The following is a 20,253-nucleotide window of genomic DNA, read 5'->3' as shown; positions in this document are numbered from 1 at the left end:
CTGCCTAGGGCTACACTGGAATACTACAGAGCTACAGACATCTACATTCAATCATCAGAGAAACTTGGGAAAGGCTTCCAGCCCATATCCATTGGAAAATCTGTATTCAAGGAACAAGAGTATTGGTCCACTGAGGTCAACCAGTTCAAATTGGTTTCCAGTCACTTAACAATTGGGCCACACTTACAAACTTCTCTCTCTCTTAAATGACCTGCTTCTGTCCTTCAGAAGAATCTGAATCGACTGTCCACTGTCTTTCTCCAGTTTGAACTTCAGTGGATGCTGATCCATTGTGACCCACTACGCCCCAGGAGAGAAACTTGCCATGAGCTGCCAGTCCGAATAACTGTGAGTCCACTGACCACCTGCAAAGGACACTTCCACCTAGCCTACCTCCCACCACCTCCTTAAACTCCCCACCTCCTCACTCTTTTTCTAAAGACTTCAGGCTTTACTGTATTATCAGATAGATATTAAGGAAACACAGGTCCCACCCACAGCCTGGCCGGTAGAAACCACCTTGGGGTGTCTGGGTCTACCTTTGGTGGCTTATGACCCTCACTCCTCCTCCTCCAAACACCTATCTGAGAACACTGGCTGTCCATTCGCCTCCCCCCCTCCCCTCCCTGCAGTGGACAGCGAGAGACTACACTTGGGCGGATGGGAAGAGGCGGAAGCAGAGGCAGAAGTGCGCTTTCAGGCCTTGCCTGTGTGGCGGCGGGGAAAGGGTTAAGGGGGACTGTTGTCATTCTATCCGTCCTCCAGCCCGCAAGCTCTCCTCCAATCCCCAGGACCCTCTCCAGGGCCATTCATAAACAGGAGGCACGTACGCCTCCCCTGGCTGGGCACCTTTGCAAAGACTACTCCCGGGGGCGTTTTTTGCGGGGGAGAAGTGCCACTTTATGCGTGTGACGGGTCCGGAAGGCTAGCGGGGCGGCAGGAGGCAGAGTCCGTCCAGGGGATTAGCAGAGGGTGGCGGGGGCATGGCCTGGACGGCGCGGGATCGAGGGGCCCTAGGGCTGCGACTGCTGCTGTCTGGGCTCTGCTTGTGCATGGCTCAAGTAAGTTGTGCGCGAGTGTGGGGATGGGGGTGGGGGTGGGGAGAGCCTTCTCACTTTCTCCCCGTCTTTTCTTCTCCAGCCCAGTGAGACCACCGACCAGGTAAGCTGAGGGCGAGAAGCGCTTGCATTTTTCAAGTGCACGCAGGGAAAAGTGGAGGAGCGGCCATCGCGGGAGCTGTGGGGAAGGCGCAATGCTTTCCCTGGGCTCTGCAGCCGCGTTCTTCCTCCAGCCTTGAGCACCTGCTGCGAGTACCGTCGGAGTCGGGGACCCTAGATGACCCTTAGGTCGAGAAAGGCGTCTCCTCCCCCAGCTGGGCCCCAACGCTGCAGGCAGAGGCTCTGATGGCCATTAGTGACTTGGGACCCGTCACTAAACTTGGGCGGTTTACCGGGTTGCTTCTTAACTCCCCCACCTCGCCCGTCCTGGTTGCATTCAAGAGCAGGCCTTTCTGGAGAAGGCGGGAATTCAGACTAGAGGCGCTAAAGCTCCCTCTCAGCTCCAGCAGCCCGCGGTGGCAGCATTAAACCTCGAGCCCTGCTAGCGGTGCCCGCCGCTCTAGGATTGGAACCAGGCGGCCTTGGCTGGCATCAGTCAAAATTTCAGCAATTTCCCGAAGGCCCCGGCGTCTCCTCCCTCCCGCGCGGGAGAGGACCCGGCGGGGGCGGGTGAGCCCAGCCATGGTTTGAGGTTTCACTTACAAAGACCCCATTGTAACCTGTCTGGTCATTGGAGTTTAGAAAAACAAAGTTTCCTTGATGAAAGAAGCTTTTTTACCCTCTTTTTCTTTTTTTAAATTAGTAGAGAAAAAAAATCCCACATTCCCTAAGCAACATGCTCACACTATTTTCAGACGCCAGTATTCCCTCTAGCACCATCAAAGCTTAGCTCTTTGCAAGCGATAAAAGCGGTAATACCCTAGGGTCAGTCTGAAATTTTAAAGCGAGGTGCAAAGACCTTATGCAAGAGAGTGTCAATGCAGGTAAATTCGAAATGAGGCCAGGCCCTCTCTGGGTTTCAAGGCTCTTTTGCCCCAATCCTCCCCAGTTTTCCTCTAGTATTTTCCCCTGATTTCCACTGGACATACAAAGATTTACAAAACGATCCGAGGTGGAGCGCCTCCATTCTGAGCAGTTCATTTTAGCCAAAACACTGACTCTCAATTACTAATCCAATGGAGGTAGTGAATGACCACCATTTTCATCACTGAGTCCCTTTAAAAAAAGACGCATCAGCCTCTCCCTTCTTCAAGACCCCCTTTGGTTTAATGGTCTCTGTAGGAGTGAGGCCATGAGACCCCAGTGCCCACCGTGGGGCCTAGATTCTGCTCGAACCACACTATTAAGCCTCATTCAGAATATGGCGGAACCAAAGAAACCTGGGGTCCCTTGGGAGTTTCATACTCATTTATTGAGTTTCAAGGCTCAGTCCTCCAAAGGGAAGTGTCCTTACCGGGTGGAGGTGGGGGCCTCAGGACACCGCGCCAGTTTCTCTTTGTCGCCCAACGTGCTCCATTAACCCGTCTGTGCTGTTTTTGTCAGAGAGGTCCCCCGGGCGAGCAGGGGCCCCCGGGGCCCCCGGGCCCCCCTGGAGTTCCAGGCATCGATGGTATCGACGTAAGTTTCTACTCTAGTTCTCTGTTCCTCCAGTCCTGCCGTTTCCTACCCTTTCTCCAGCGGGATGGGTTTTTTGACTGGGCCAGATGCCCGCCACCCAAAGGGGGGCTAGGACATGGATGAGAGCTGGGTTGGAACGTCTATAGAAGCCTGGGGATTTTCGGAGAGATGAGGTAGACATGTTCAGTTGCTTCCCTTGGTCAAGAATCTCCGCCATGTAGCTTTATCCTGTCCCCGTCCCCGAGCTGTATGGTGAACACGCGTGGGAGTCTCCCAGCTGGGTCCTCAGCGCCTCCCACTCATGGACTGTTCTTGCCTTTTCTACTACCGCTCCAGGGTGACCGAGGTCCAAAGGGTCCCCCGGGCCCTCCGGTAAGTTCATCAGTGCATTCGCTCTTCACTTCTTTCCTTTAGACGTGGTTTGCAGCCACGTGAGTCCCAAGAGTCTCAACTTTGCATCTTTCTCTCTCCCGGCCTCGCCCCCTCCCTGCTCAGGGTCCTGCTGGAGAACCGGGCAAGCCAGGAGCTCCGGGCAAGCCGGGCACGCCGGGCGCCGACGTGAGTAGGCGCACGCGCACGCATGGGGCTACGAGGTGGTGGGGGGGGGCGAGGAGAGGGAGAGACGTGGCGATGTGCTGGTTGGTGGGGATGCGGGCTGCGGGAATCCACGCTCAGGCAGGGCTGTGGCCCCGAACTGGGCCTTGTAGTCCCCGCGTGGCGTGGAGGCAGCCGTTTCTGCAAAGGGTGGAGAGAGCTCGCGGCCCCCTGGGGAGAGCACACTGCGCTCAGAAAACCCCCACGGGTTCCCGGCGCCTGCCCCTAACCCTCCACTCCTTGCTCGCCGCCTGAACTCTCAGCCCCACTTCCGGCACAGGGGTGCTGGAGGAAGACGAACCTTACTGGGCTCTGCTGGGGCTCTGGTGAGGCTTCGCAGCCAGTCGCCTTTAATCCTGCCCTTTCACAGGCACTTCCTAGTGTAATTTAGAAAAGGACCTGCAGGCAGGGGCAGAGTACTCCTAAATCATGAAGAAGAGAAGTAAGAAAGATACTTTTGAGGGGAGGGCCCGGAGTGAGTGGGGGATGTGTGGGGGTGGGGCAGGGAAATGGTCAGCACACAAAGAATGGGAACTTCAAAACTAGTTTTCCTCTTCCCATGTTTTCTTGACTGGCATCACTGACAGAAATAAGCTGAGTAGGGTGGCTTGAAAATTGGGAATCAGCATCTTTTCTCCAGTTTATCCACCTCTACACCTGTCCCTTCGCTCGACTGAAGAAAGCTCAAGCTAAATTGTAGGATAAACCAGCAGTAAATAATATTTCCTCAGAGCATAATGACTTCAGGACTCTGCTTCTCTGGTCTCCATGTGCTGGACTAGTAGATACTGAAGTCCTACTGCAGGCCAGCCCTTGACTTTAAAACTGGGATACAAAGTGAAGTAAAATAAAGTTATCTGTTCTCAGAAAACATACAGTGGTGCATTCATCAAGTTATCTGTCAAGTTACTACTTTATGTGGTTTCCAAAACCTAAGGACTTTTCTAAGTCAAAGAAAGCACCTGAAAACCTGTGATTGTAATTCCCAAGAATTTTTGACTAGTCTTTATACATATTGAAGAAAAAACTGCTAGATTTTAATGTTTATTAAGATATGCTTTCTTTATAAAGATTACCATTATGGGGGGATTTGTCTATGCTATTTAGTACTTTAGGAAAGATTTTGTTTTACGGTTCGAAGCCCCAAGTTTGAACTTTCTCTGTGATGCAAAGTGAGTGTGGAAGAATCCCCCAAGAACTGATATTTGGATAATACAAACTGAATATCAAACTAATATTTGTATAATATGAACTGAAATTATATAACTTGTTGGTTTTCAAGTTCTTTCTGCAACACTGAATTACTTGAAACTGTCACATCATAATAAAAAAGTCTGATACTCTATAAAACAGTAGCCAATATGGGTTGATTTCTGCATTCCTATGAAACTTGAACCTGGCTTTTGTGTGAAAAAAAATATGATTATGTTATTGTTATTATTATTATTAATTTTGTGGTGGTTGAAGCATAAACTAATCACCTGAAGTCTTCCCTTGGTACTGAGTTGAAATACTTTCAGACAGAGAGGGCTAGAGTTATCTGTGCAGTCAGTTCAATGGTGCTTTTGTAGCATGTTCAACATGCTACACATTCTTCTTTACCTTTTACCATAAGGTCATAAAGACAATGCCTGGTTTTGTTTTATAATCTAATTCCCCCATTTAAATAGAAATTTTGGATAAACAAATGAAAGTGCTTAAAAATCTTTAGAAGTACAATGTAGTTAACAATGTCATAACCAGGAGTTTTTGTCTTGGTCTATAGTTGCAGTTCCCTAGTAAGACATCCGTGTATGTGCTAGTCTTTTAGGCATTTCCTAGAACAGAAAGTTAACCATACTAAGCAAAAAGTTAACTGTACTAATATGCATTTGTGTAGAAATTTTTTCCTCAAGTGCAGTCACAGACATTATTTCTTTTAACCTTACAATAACCTGGAAGGCAAGTTTGGCTAATATTATTCTCCACAGATAAGAACACAGAATAATTTTGAGGACATGCCGTTTCCTCAGGGACCCAGAATTATTTAGCGGCAAAGATAGTGAAAGAAACTAGATTTCTTCATTTTTAGACTCACTCTCTTTCCTTATAGTTTTGCCTCATGTGGATACAAATGAGTATCTTAAATAGATGAATAATCAGAGAAAATAGAAAAAGATAGTGAATTTTTAGTTATCTAAATTCCCAGCCAAGAAAAATGATATGGGTAATTAAATGGATCATAAAAATAATTTGTAATTGATATGTTCTAATTATTTGTAAATATCAGTATGGTTCCACCAGATTTTGAAATAGAGCCACATGAGGCTTACAAGATTCTGACTTACTGTATCCTTTGGCTCATTTGACATTCTAAACAAATCTTTTACCTTAAATTGTGGCTAGACATTGAGAATAATGAAAAATGAGTAACTGGATCAGAGTTTGCTGTTTGTTTGTCCCTGGCCATAGGGGACCTAAGTAAGCAGGAGAGCTGCAATGATCTTTTCTTATTAGGTAAGCCTGAGTGTAGTGGTGGGACCTTAAGCCTCCAACCTCTTTGCCTTCTGATCTTTGGTTCATTGCAAAGCCATACTTTTTGGTAATGTTAACAAATGGTTAATCAGATGATGTTTGGAAGAATATGGAAGGAATATGATTTAAAGGGTAATTATCCTAAGTGAAGTAGATATTTTGACAGAAAATGTAAAAGCTTCATGGCAGCTATGCTTGTGGAATTATGCCTTGAGTCTCATGAGCTGAGTAGTTGGAATGCTAGAAGGAAATTACTGTTGAGGCCTGGCGTTCGCTGCCAAGCAGCAGCATGAAAGTTCAAAACACAGCTTCAATATCATCCCATACAGAACTTTATCTTCATAAACATTCATATGAAAGCAATTCTTTCTGCCACTGGTAATATTTTTCTCTGTCAGTTCTTTGACAAATAAGAATTATTGCAAAATGGAATTTGTGTGTGTAAGTGTGGAAGATTATATATATAAGATTAGAGATGTCAGAGCTTGGTTATAACTTTGCACCCAAAGGACAACTGCGTTATTATCAATAATCTATAGAGATATTCTTACCGGCGCTATTTGCTGTGAAGAAGAATTAGAATGAAATATAGGCATTACAGTTAAACCATACCACGTGTTACAGGAAAGAAGTTAGAACATCCTCAGGATATGTACAACTACTGTCCCTGGCAGATGTTTATATGATTAGAATAGTGAGTTATTAAGAAATTATTCTGAAAGGTCAGTGTTAAGTGGAAATAGTCAGACATCAAAGAAATGTGAGGAGGCCATGAAATACCCATGTATTAATATCTAGATTTTTGTTTGTTTGTTCATTTGTTTGTTTGCAGAACCCCTTCTGAATGAGGTTTTAAGCTCCGAGAGAGCAGGAAACATGTCTTATGTTTCAGGTGAACTCTTCACAACATCTATAGCAGCGCTGACCATATAATAATGAATAATAAGAATAGCTAACATGTGTCAGGGCCCACTCTGCCAAGCACTGTTGTAAGCATTTTGTGTGTAATATCCCATTTAATTTTCAAAATTACCATATCAGTTAGATATTAATATATACCATATCAGTTAGATATTAATATATACCATATCAGTTAGATATTAATATTTTATATAAATATTAATATATATATTATATATAATATAATATTTTACAGATTAGGAAATGAAGGCACTATACAGTTAAGCAGCTTGTTATGGTTGCACAGCTAATAAGTGGCAAAGTTGGGATTTGAACCCCAAATAAAGATGATATACAGGGATAAGTGTAATATCCTTCCCCCTAACAGACTAACCTAAATTAAATATTCAGTACTCATGTATTGAGTGTGTGTTAGATACCAGGGGCAACGTGTCAGGATTATGGTGGACATGCTGTCCTTGTCCTTATGAAGCTTATGCTTTTCTACATAGCTATTTCCTAACAGAGTTCACTGTAACATCTGACACCAAAATGTATTATCAATTTAATTCGAAGAACTTCCTAGTGATAGACATAATTTATCACGTGTTATAGAAGGTACTTTAAATAAGAAGTGACCTTTAAATAAGAAGTGAGCTTCCGTGTTGTCCAACCACTTACTTGGTTCTGCTTTATTATTATAATGCAGCTGAAATTCTAGCACATATAGTAGCTATTGCTCACCAATCTCGTCAGTTATTCCAGTCACAGACTAAAGATTGTTAGTTGGTTGCCTGTGTGGCAATTGACCAGGATTGATTTTGGAGGGTATATACATGAAGTGGGAGTTAGGGGTTCCATTAGTCAAACGTGTTCTCAGGTTTGTAAAATCTGCGTGCTGTATGTGCCTTCGGAGAATGCTCCAGATGTACGGTTTGTTGACCCAAATCAAAAGCCAACGTTTCATTACTGCAGGTGCTCAGCACCTCAGATGCTGGGGCTTGTTCCCAAATTACAATGTTCTATTTAGACTAGGGTGATTGAAAATCAAAGACAGTCTGTGAATAATTGTTTTATGTGTGTTTAATAATTTTCTTTGGTAAATTTCCAGTAATTAGCATTTTCAACTTATTTTTTTCTACTTTCTTTGATTCACCCTTTGGAATCATAAGGGATTGATGTAGAAAAATGTAAAAATGGTAGCCAGTGAACTGGTTTTCTCTATAAATTACATGGAAGCGTTTTAGTGATATGTAGACTATGACAGATTAAATATGGATTTTGGTGATCCATTTTTAAGTAGAGTTTTCATATTTGCAAGGAATCCCTTGATTAATACCATTTGAGTGTTTTTCAAAGTCTTGATAATAAATAGTTTCATAAGATGTTTATGTATGCATGCACATATATATATATATATATATATATACACACAGAAACACACATATTTATCTTTGGGAAGGTATAATTTCAAGATTACATTATAAATGATATCTAAAAATGTCAAAGAGTAAAGAAAAATTAAAAAATAAAAATGCATCTTCATCAAATATGAAAATTCAGGTGTACAATGTAGTGTTATTAATGCTTTAAAATCTATTTAATATTGAGGATGATGGTAAAAAGTACTGGTAGGGAAAATAAGAATGTTTAGAGGATATGCTTTAAATAACATATTTGGTATTAAATATGATAGTTATAAAATGTGTTTATAGTGATTGGCTTTAATTCTACATACCAAGTGACACACATGAAAATATATATTATATTAATTATAGCTATTTTTATTAAGGCAGAGAGTATAGAAACATGCATGGTCTCAAACATTTCATTCTAAAAGTTGATGTTCTTCAAGGAGCGATCATTATTGCTGGAAGATGGCTAGAGGGCTTTAGATGGCTATAAGGCAATAATGAGATTGAGTATTTTTAATTCCTATTGAAGAAACATTTTATTAACTCTTGGAACACTATTAGAGAGATATAGAGACATATGGTATGTTTTTTTTTATATAAATAAAGTAAAGGAGGTGCATAAACATGGGTAATTGACAGAGCCAAGATCTGTTGTCCCATTAGACACAGCTATTAGAACGCTACAATTGTTATATGTATTTTTCCAAAGCGGAGACAAAAAATACTAAAATTATTGGACCCTGTTAGCAGGAAATTAGGAATATGATAAAATTTATCAACAGAAAGTAACAGGCAGATTTCACGTTAAACATTACCTTTGAGTAAGAATATAGGAAGGTATTTCTTTGTAAATATTTACATCATACAAAGATAACCATCCGTACATAATTAATAAATAAAATGCAATTATTCACTTAGGGGTTTGCTTAAGGGTGCTATAATAGTTCTAACATCATCTTGCTTTGTTAGGGATTAACAGGACCTGATGGATCCCCTGGTTCTGTTGGACCAAGAGGACAAAAAGTAAGTCAGCTACCTGGTATTAATTGCTGGTATTAGTTAGATGCTGAAGTATTATTTTATTATAGTGTTTGCAAATCAACTGAAAAATTAGTTATGAAACAGAGAAAATGCACTTGTTCAACTAAAATCGTGTTTTAGTTGAATTAAATTAAATCGAAAAACATCAAGATGGAGTGTTTTAATTATTTCAAAATTTATGCAATTTACATATTTACATATTCATGCTACAAAAAGCTAAGTACAATGAAGCTATTTTTATTTTTAGGGAGAACCCGGTGTTCCTGGATCTCGTGGATTTCCAGTAAGTATTGTAAAGTGACAGAATTGAAAATCTCCTATCATTTCCTGTCATTGTGAAATGTTTAAATGCAGCTTTTGACATAATATGCATCACAAAGGAGTTCATGACTTATCTGCTATGGTAAGCGTTCTGAGTATGAGTAGAGAACTTTTAGAGAAATTTGAATGCACAGTATAAAATATATATGTCTGCTTACAGATAGTATCTCCCAATAGACAACCCTTCCTTCACTCCCCTTGATGGAAAACATTTCTTGCATAATAACAGCAAATCTAAATATTTGATGTTTAGACCATAATATCACACCACTTTCTTCACAACTGGTTTTATCTCTAATGGAATGTCAACCATCAGATATAATTACCAGCCTGATTCCCCAGTTAGTCCTTTCCTGCAATGTCCGATCTGGCTGATTTGTGTTACTTCTATTTATAAGAGGGCTAGGTTCTCAGACTGCTTTTCCTTTCCATTTCGCTCTTTATTCCTCTTTTGTTCTTGTCATTAATCTGTATTTTTTTGTCTTTGTTTTCTATTTGCACTGTTTTCATGGCCATATTTCACTGTCTGTCAACTTTTCCATTATAAGGCTATTTTCAGAAGTGAATAGCTTGCTGGCCTTTCTCCCATATTTTTCCACTCAGAGCTCAACATCTTATAGAGATGGCTTTTTAAAAAAAAACAAGTGAAATTTGAAATTAGTCAAACATCTAGAGCTATGGTAATGAAATAACTTATTGATTACTTTGGTATTTTCAAGCATAACACTTATTTCCCAAATTGATTTACATATTAAAATGATCAAATAGGAGTGGTTTTTCAAATGCCTTGAAATGCCTTGAAAAAGCCCCACTTATTATTAAAACATACTGCTCATGTGAAATTTGTGATTGTTTTGGCTGCCTAAATAATTAGAAATAAGAATATCATTATCACAGGGTGTACACTGATTCCACTAAGTGCTTCATGAATGGATATTTTAGAAAAGGAAGTCTGGAATGAAAAGCTTACATGAATATCAGAGATAGTTGTGAATAAAAGTTATCCAAGCCAATGCAGGAGAGAAAGGAATAATGAGGATTCCCAATGGGGGAGTATTGAATCTGGAAAGCAAAGATAGATAAAATGGGATTGTAGGCAGCTGATGTTCAGTTCTATGAAGTTCAAGAAGCATACAGTTAGGGTTTAGCATATACTAGGTCCTGTGGTAGGAATTGAGGCTAGGAGGATAAGTAAGATGTGGTGTCAATCCTCGATTATATGCAGTTCGGTGTTGCTAAAGAGATATAAAGTATAGAGGAGAGGGAAATGAAATAACTAGCTTTAAGATCAAATTCAGGATATTAAATTAGGATCCCATAGTAAGTCATTTCTGGAGTGACACCATTTTATTTTCACGTAATGGATTTGGTGTCAGGAAACATAGTCCCACCTGCCAAAAGGGGGTGGCTTCTGGTCTTTTTTTTCCCCCTGCCTTTCTGTGCTGAATGTTTGTTTGGGGGAATTTCCAAACACTGCATTATAAATTATAAAGCAGTATACTGCATTGAGTTTAATGTAGATTTCTTATAAAACATGGCAAAAAAAAAATCTTTAAACTTTCAGGTTGTGATGTGCTTCTCTGTGAGTGATGCTAAGTTCTGACGGCAGGCATGAACGACTTCTTTACTTTGATTTTCTTAAAAACAAGTTTGGAAAAAGTATTATGGGTCAGCTTAGATATCCACACTATATTTGAGGAAGAAACAAGCTTTTTCCTTTAGAAGCAGAGCCCTGTTTGCTTTTCTTTATCCAGGCCTTTCTTTAGAATGAGCATCATATATTTATTTAGTGACAAAGTTTGTACTTTTTTTTTTGTGAACTGAGTTATGTTTGTCTGTATTTATACTAAGTGTAAATCACATACCATAACAATTTTTATTTTAATCTTTTAGGGCCGTGGTATTCCTGGGCCCCCTGTAAGTATCACCTCTTGGTTTATTTCTACCTAGTCTATAACAAGGGTCTATTTCTCAGCTCCCAAGCTTACTCTCTAACGGACACTACCCAGTAGTGTTTACAGTGTCCTATATACATGACATTAGGTAGCTACTATGACATACCTCTGTTCTGCTAAACAAAAAATTTTATTAATTTTAGAAATTTCTGTTCCATTTTAAGTAATTAAAATTCGGTTGAATGAGTTGTTGTGTCATTGGAAACCAAAGCTAGCACAGATAGATAATTGTAAATCAGTTACTTATCATATTTGATATCATTTATGATAGATTGTAAAAACATCCATAAGTCACCATGTCCCTTTATTTATTTAGAATTACATGTCTTTTTAAAACGGAAGTATAATTAGCATACAGTGTTATATTAATTTCAGGTGTCCAGTATAGTGACTCAACAATTCTATACATTACTCAGTACTCACCACAATAAGTGTGGTCATCATTTGTCACCAAACAGTGTTATTACCATCTTATTGACTATGTTCTCTATGCTATACTTTTCATCTCTGTGATTTATTTATTTTATCACTAGAAGTTTATACCTTTTACCCCCACCCAACCCCCCTGACAACCACCAGTTTGTTCTCTGTATTTAAGAATTTGGTTCTTTGTTGTTTGTTTGCTTGCTTGCTTTGTTTTTTAGATTCCACAAATAAATGAAATCATATGGTATTTGTTTTTTTCTGTCTGGCTTATTTCACTTAGCGTAATACCCTCTAGGTCCATCTGTATTGTTGCAAATGGCAAGATCCCATTCTTTTTTATGGCTGAGTAATATTCCATTGCATATATACATACAGGGTCCCCCTGGGGCAGCAGGACTCCCTGGAGAGCTTGGCCGTGTTGGACCAATTGTGAGTACCACAGTGCGTTTTGATAGACATTTGCTGATTTAGTAGAAGACATTACTCAGGAAGACAAATTGCGCTAATGTATGCTTTCCCCTGGAAATCCAAAAAATGGCAGATGAATTTCATTCCAGTTCATAACACTGATGGGAACCAGGGATAATAATGCTACCTCATTTTTGTAGAGTGATTTTAATTTTTTTCCCAAAGTTATCAGCTAAACTTTTCTTCCCAACTTCCAGGATTAGTGATCAGTCAAAAGGGTGTCACCTCCATCTAACAGACTCTCAGCCAGAATTAAGGTCCAATGTCTTTTTGTATTAGGCACACTGCATGAAATGAAAAGTGAATAGCCGAGAATTATTGCCAAGTATATTTATGTTAGGATCATTAAATTATAATTGAACCAACAGAACTTAACATTAGGCAATAAAGAGCTGAACTCCATAGGAGAAATTGCTGGTAATAAGTTCTTGATGTTACTATCCAATAAATATTTCAAAAAGGTTGAGAAGTAGTGACATTATGTGGAGGATAGATAATTGTAAACGCATTGAGAATAGAAGCCATGTGTTATATACTTATTCTTGCTTCTCTATATGTCTTACTATTTGATTAAATTATTCACTGGAGAGATGAATAAATATGAAATGGTTGTGAGGTTAAATTAATTGTAAGATGCTTTTGACTTCTTATGCTAGAGTATTAAGAAGGAAAAGGTATGCAAGGAGTGAACTCTGGATGTTAAGACAAATTGAAACCCATTTTCATTCGAATTTAGCCATCTTTGATCTTCTGTCTCATTTGCAAGAGAGTACGGTGACAAGCCAAGTAATAGCTTGTGGGTCAACAGTACCAGGGAGAGTCTGGCATTGCAGAGATTAACCTTCCATTCCATAGCTGCAGGCCAGGTGCAAGCTGTCTTTGGCTACCATTATCTGGATGGCACTAGCAGTATTGGCTGTTCTAGTTCCTGTGTAAATCAACTAAAAAAATATGTAGTGTTTCCAGAAAAAAGTGATCATTCTATAGAGAAGCACTGGCTTTGTTTTTTCCCCCAAATCCCATCTGCCTTGTTTTATTACTTTGGTGAGACCGGAGCTCCTTTATTCTTCTAGTTATGTGGCGCTAATTGGATTATGGGACACCCATCGATTTTCGTGGCAGGTCTATGCATGGCTGAGCTCTGTGGGGGTTTCTAGTAATATTCTCTCATGCCTCACCAGTTTTATGCACTGTGTTTTGACATGTGTATAACCACCGTGTCACAATTTTCAAATAACTTAGGGTGACCCTGGGAGAAGAGGACCACCTGGCCCCCCTGGCCCTCCGGGACCCAGTGTAAGTTATTTGCGCTTCAATTTTTCTGTATCTAAGAAACAGATTCTTTAGGATTAAAGAAACCTAAAAACCAAAAATGGAAGTACTTGTTAATCTAGTCATTCTAAAATTCCAAAATGGCTATCAATTTTTTCACTCATTCAGAGCATGGGTCTTTTTAGGCCAGAAAAGTAGAAGAATAACAATAATTTAAAAGGTGGTTTTCTCAGGGAATGGCTTACTCTTATATTTGAATTCCTTTGACATTTGTGATTTCTCAAATGCTTAAAACTTGGATGTATAAAACGGACATTTTCAAGTGAACTAATTTTTACAAAGGATTTACATAGTAAGCAATTTAAAAAATAGGAGTTTAAGTAGGAGAGAGTTCATATTTTATTTCTTTTCAGTTTTTTAAAAGATGTATTTATTTGAGAGAGAGAGAGAGAAAGAGAAAGCATGTGAGTTGGGGGAAGGGCGGGGGGGGGAGAGGAATCCTCAAGGAGACTACTTGCTGAGCGGGGCCCAAGGTGGGGCTCATCTCATGATCCTGAGATCCCAACCTAAGCTGAAATCAAGAGTCAGATGCTCAACTGACTGAGCCACCCAGGTGCCCTGATAATTCATATTTTAAATGTATGATCCAGAGTTCCCCACATTATCTATTCTGTCTCTCATTTCAGTTCCCTGAAAGAGGGGTCTCTAGAAGGAATATGCCCATGAGTCAAAGTTTTTAGAATATTAGCATACTATAGGTTGCTATTTCTTCCTTATATTCTATTGAACAAATATACTTATTATATTCTTATCCAATGGACTTCCTATTATTAGTAGGTTTGAATAGGGTAGTTAACAATATTCTTAACTTTAATATTTTGTTTACTTTAGGGAGCAATTGGCTTTCATGAAGGCGATCCATTGGTAAGGTGTTTACCTTTGAATGAAATACAGTTAAGTCAAAGACCATGTAATCTTCAGATGAGGTCTCTTTAAAATTTCTTGCTGGACTATGTTGTATTTCTGTGTTTTACTTTACACGGATAGCAGAGCAATCCATAGCACTAGTTTGTATACACTCAGACTGTAAGTGGTTTTCATTATGGAAATGCTTCTGTTTTTCCATAGCCTTGTTACTTTATGAGTAACGCATCATTTTCACCAGAGCACCCCCATTTCAGAAGCTAGAAGTCAAACAACTCCCTCTGAGACTTGTTTTACTTACAGACTAATATTCAAATGATGTTCGTAAACTGTGCTAAATGCAATTTTGGCCAATTTGACAAGGTTTTGTGGACCTCAGGATAGAGCTATTCTGGTGGAGGAGGAGGGGAAAAGGATCAGGTTGTAGTACACTAGGTCTGGAAACATTTTATTTCTTTAATAAATCTGAAATAAGTATGGAAAATATTAACATTTATTAAATCTGGATGGTGAACACGTGGGGGAAGCATGTTCTATTCTCTGTACTTTCCTGTAAGCTAGGAATATTTCTGAGTTTAAAAATGAAATATTGAAAAAAAGGGGTATTCAGACTTATTTAATGAATATATAATTATACTGGGATTCTGAAGCTGCAATCCCTAAAATATACCATTTTGTCATAAAGGGAGGCTCTAATTTATGCTCTCTCTACCTCTCTCTCTCTCTCTCTCTGTCTCTGGCAGTGTCCCAATTCCTGTCCACCAGGCCGCTCAGGATATCCAGGCTTACCAGGCATGAGGGTAAGAGAATAATTTGGGGATTTTATATTCAAGAGTATTATCCTTCGGAAAAATAAAATAGATCCTTTCCTGTAAGCATTGGCCTTTCTGGTGTGCAAGACCCCATTTTGATGGATTAGGCAAGTCTGTGTTTGCTTATTCTTTGGCTTAGTCTGTGGTCCTTCTTCAGTCCTAGAAACAACAGCTGCTTCCCCTGGCAGGTACATGGAGACATGGATGTTTGATTACACAGTGCTTCCATTGTTCAGGGAGGAAATACCAATAATCTGTACTGGCTTGAGAGATGCTATAACACCAAATTAAGGTTCCGAAGTTTGTTTCCTATGGAGGAAGACTGGGGAGTAATTGCACACATAATGTATCTGAAACTATTTTAGTTAAGAAATTGGGAAAACAGTGCAAAATAGGCAGGAAAAGAGACTTCCCCAAAATGTTTTTCTCTCACTCTATATCATAATTACTTTAAAATTTCCCATAAAAAAATACCAATCGTTGGGGTTAAGTGGCTTTTTCTCTCTAGTCTATGAGTCTGGAGTGATTTTGAAAATTCCAGACCAGAGGAGTTATGCTATGATCTGAAAGGCCCCAGGGCACTGGTTTTCCAATTATGGTTTTCTCTAAGGTTAGTTTTGGTGGATTCGCACAACTGCAGAAGATCTGGTCCTGGATTGGTGCCTTATTTTTCACCGAGACTTACACTCAGAACAAGAAAGTCTCCGAGGGTGAAAGCTCTGATAGACTTAATTTTGGAATGTTCATTTCCCATTTGCCTCATGTTACCACCCAAAGCACACATATGCTTAGGACAGGTGGCCTGACAAGAAGAGATAGGGATTTTCTTCTCATGCTGTGCAGCTTTCCCGGACTGCCCTTTATGGCTTTCCCTTTGCATTTACAATTGTGTACAAGAAGAGGTGGGAGTTGTGCGTCTTGGGAGCTCCCCTTCTTATATCAGCCCTTCTTCCACCTCCAGGAAGAAGGTAGGTATAGAGGAGGCAGAAGGGTTTTCAGAGCAGCGTCGAGAGAGCAGGGGATAGCCAGCTGAGCTCAGTCGGGACTGTCACCTTTGAGAAAAAACTTACTGATGCTGGAGAAGACTTACTGCTCTGAACCCAACTGTGAGAGGAAGTTTGGGATAGAGGGATCTAGGGATCAGCTGGTAATAAATCATGTTGCTGAACCAGGTAATCACCCCTTGTTATTCTAGAACAGTGTTTTTCTATTACCTAGAGCTAATATTTATCATATATACTAGTCATGTAATACATATGGCGGTATTAAGGTCGTTGAAGGCAGTCATTTTCCTTGTGACATAACCTTTTCCTGTGTAGCACACTGACAGATTTAGGGAAGCAAGATCACTTTATGAACCTTCTGACCACTTTCTGTGACAAACCAAATAGAATTATTTTTTAATTTGTTTATGTATTTGTTAATTATACATTTTGCATTTTTAGGGTCATAAAGGGGCTAAAGGAGAAATTGGTGAACCCGGAAGACAGGGTCACAAGGTAAGGAAAATGAGTAGAGAGTGGGTAAATTGTGATTAGGAGGTAGTGATTACTTTTATTACAAGGAATTATAAGGAATAAGAAAGCATGATATTTTATCCTTCCTTTTCAAATGGTGATTGACAGGTTTTCAGTAGATGCATCAATATTCTGACTACGCATAATATTCTCATGTTATTCAGTTATAAAAAACAATAATACACCATACGTTTCATTCTTTCCTGTGTTGCTACCCCTTGCTTTTCTTTTGAAATCAATCACACTCAGCTTTTTTTTCTTGATGCTTTTGATAGTCAAACACTATTCAGCTAGTTTTTCCACTCTGCTAAACAAAATTTTATGACACATGTAAAATTTTATGACAAGTGTTGCTGACACTGGCAAAAAGGAGGTTGATAGCTGATAGCTTTTCATCTTAAGTTCTGAAATAATTTGTCTGTTTCTGACTCCGTTTCAATAGAATTTAGATTTTGAGTAATCTGGAAGTGAGTGATAGACTTACGTTATTGTCTAGATAGAAACATGAAATCCACAGCACAACTTGCATTGGGACTGGCATGCCTTGCAGAAAAACCAAGGCAGAAATTTAAAGTAAGATGACTTACTTGCTTTTTTTTTAAATCCACTAGTGTAAATTGCCTTTAAGTGTCTAAGAATTTTACTTCCTGCATAACAGAAGTTTTGTCCCCATGAATTCTGTGGTATTTTACAAAGTCAAACTGTTCTTATTAATGTGGGTTTCCTAGACGTCGTTGACTATGTCTTTGTATACCGTTACTGGGTGGAGGCAGAAAATTAGAGTTTTTCTTTGGAAGTTAAAAATCGGTGAGAGGCAATTTATTGTATTGTCAGGCATTAATATCCTTGAACTCTAGCTAAAATCAGTCTGTTGAACAATCTCAGATAATCAGGGTAAGTAAGCCAATTTTCTCTACCCTATTACAGTTTGGACATTTATTTCTAGTCTTTTATTACTTGGGCCCTGAGTAATTAAGGCATTTTATTTATCTGGAATATAACAGCGGGGTTCTTAATGTCGAATTGGAGAAAGTAGAAAAAAGTTGAGTACTTCAGAAATTTTTCTGCATGCTCATTCCTCCATTAAATCTTGAAATTCGCAATTGAAAAAAATTCAACAAATATTTATTGAGTACCTGCTGTGTGCCAGTGTTTATTCTAAGTGCAAGGGGCACAGAAGTGAAAAAAAAATATGTCCAACCACAGGAGACTGGCTAAATTAAGTATGACATAGCCATATAATAGAATATTATCTAACCACAGAAAAAGGTGTGTGAGAATATTACATTACATCAAAAGATATTCATGAGGTAATGCATGTAGTCAAGTAGATATGGTAGACTTCTGTCATTTTTGATGCCATGCTCCCTTCCTCCTTCTTTTAGTGAACTTTTTCTTTGGGGGAACTTTTACAAGCCCATTTGGGGATGGAACTATCAATTAGAGTATTTACCCCTCTCCCCAAGAAATCAGTACTATTGATACCTATACATACGTTAGTTATCCAGACTCTCAAATTTGGTTTCATTTTCAGTGAAGAACCTGAAAATTGTTTTGGTGTGTGAGGTAATTGACCAAAATTTTATTGGTCATTGCTGAAAACTCCTTTAATTTATTTCACATGTTGTGTCACTTACACCTTTCAGTGGTGTCTTTGAAAATTTACGTGGGAAGATAAGATGACAATAGCTCATTGAAGAATGAACCTTAAAAGGGTAATAGATGCACTGAACTGTAACCTGAAAGTGGATTCATAATTCTGCCTTGAATTTACTCTACAAATTAGTTAATGAAAATTTTAAAATTTGTCGATGGATATAGGAATGAATAGTCAAAAATCTTTCAGTAAAATGATAATGAATTGCTGTTCCTAAATTTGTCATTATGTTGTAGTTATTGATTAGTTGTGCGCTATTCATCTGCTGGTGAAATATCTGCATCAACTATATTACTCTAGGGTTTATCCTAGACTCTGTAGGAAAATACCCCAAACCTTGCTAATGAAAACTTACTGTGCACGTATCAATCACTGTTGTTTTGATATTTGGGCAGGTACATACAGGTAGCATTTAGTTACACACATGTGTTGATTATCCATTCCTTGAAATAATAGCTAATTCACTGGCTTTCCAGTTGGGACTGCCTTTCCTCACTGTCAATCAGGTATTCTTATGGAATATAATCTGAATAAAATTATGAGACTGAAACCACTATGTAATACTCTCACAATTGATTCAAAAATCAAGTATAAATGATTTAGGCATAACCTAGTTCTTTACATATATGCGCAAAGGTTCTATATTAATATTGCTATTCAGTTTTCTGTATTTCTGTGTGTGTGTGTGTGTCTGTGTCTGTGTCTGTGAGACAGTATCTATACATTATAGTCTGTAGAGCAAGAACATGGGTGAATTGAAATATGTAATAAAGAAACAACAGAAATAGATTTTTATCTAATATTATGCACATAATATTAAAAATGAAGAATTTTTCTCATGATTAATTTTACAATTTAAGATATCCATTACCACAGGAAATGTAGGGCACTATATTTTTATATATATAAAAAAAACCTCATCAGAGGGAATAATAACTTTTTTTCGGAGTCAGTCAAGTAATCTTTCTGTAAGAAACAGCAGTTGGATTTCTTTTCAGAATATACTAACACTTTAAAGTATATCGGAGGTTATAAAATTAATATCAAAAAGTCAAATAATAATTAGTTAGAAAACAAAATGGAAGAAGATTCTATTGGCAATCTCTACCAAATAGTCAAGATACTTCAGAACAAACTTAAATATTCAAGACTAATATGAGGAAAAGAACAAAGCTTTATTGAAGGAAAGAAAAAGATTTGATTAAATAGGGAGATACACTGAGTTCCCAGATAGACTCAGTATTGTAAAGATTCTAATTCTCTCCATATTAATCTTTTAATTTAGTGCAGTCCTAATATAAAGCAAGTAGTATTTTTATGAAGATCTTCCAAATAATTCTAAAGTTCATCTGGAAGAGTAAACATTTACGAAAAACAGAAAGATAAGAGTAACCATAAAGGAAAAACAAAGGTAAAGGAATTCTCTCTATCTGAGATGAAAATGTATTATAACATTTCAATAATAAAAATGTGGTATTGGCAAATTCATACAACAGATGAGAAGAGCAGAGTCAGAAACCTAGAAACAAGTATACTTCACAATTTGCTATATGTTAAAGAAGAATTTTCCAGCCTGTGTGGAGAGAATCTAGTATTCAACAAATGATATTAGAGAAGGTGACCAATTACCAGGAAAAAAGAAATGATAGATTTCTTTCCTTGAATTTAAATTCAATTAGCCAACAGGTAGTACATCATTTGTTTCAGATGTAGAGTTTAATAAATCATCAGTTGCATATAACACCCAGTGCCCCTCACATCA

General features: G+C 38.7%; 1 protein-coding gene across 1 annotated transcript in view; it reads left to right on the top strand.

The window, feature by feature from the left end:
• Positions 1-20,253, top strand: part of COL9A1 (collagen type IX alpha 1 chain) — an 82,419-nt gene that overhangs the window by 19,285 nt on the left and 42,881 nt on the right. The window contains exons 6-18 of the mRNA XM_008684819.2: positions 265-348; positions 1,141-1,161; positions 2,601-2,675; positions 3,012-3,047; positions 3,171-3,233; positions 9,068-9,121; positions 9,387-9,422; positions 11,354-11,377; positions 12,217-12,270; positions 13,552-13,605; positions 14,473-14,505; positions 15,249-15,305; positions 16,763-16,816. Coding sequence (XP_008683041.1) covers positions 265-348; positions 1,141-1,161; positions 2,601-2,675; positions 3,012-3,047; positions 3,171-3,233; positions 9,068-9,121; positions 9,387-9,422; positions 11,354-11,377; positions 12,217-12,270; positions 13,552-13,605; positions 14,473-14,505; positions 15,249-15,305; positions 16,763-16,816 — 645 coding nt within the window. The remainder of the gene's footprint in view (positions 1-264; positions 349-1,140; positions 1,162-2,600; positions 2,676-3,011; positions 3,048-3,170; positions 3,234-9,067; positions 9,122-9,386; positions 9,423-11,353; positions 11,378-12,216; positions 12,271-13,551; positions 13,606-14,472; positions 14,506-15,248; positions 15,306-16,762; positions 16,817-20,253) is intronic.

This window comes from Ursus maritimus, unplaced genomic scaffold, assembly GCF_017311325.1.
Source record: "Ursus maritimus isolate PB19 unplaced genomic scaffold, ASM1731132v1 scaffold_29, whole genome shotgun sequence".
NCBI classification, from domain to species: Eukaryota; Metazoa; Chordata; class Mammalia; order Carnivora; family Ursidae; genus Ursus; species Ursus maritimus.
The sequence above is the reverse complement of the archived record's forward strand: the minus strand, read 5'-3'. Positions and strand labels throughout refer to the sequence as shown.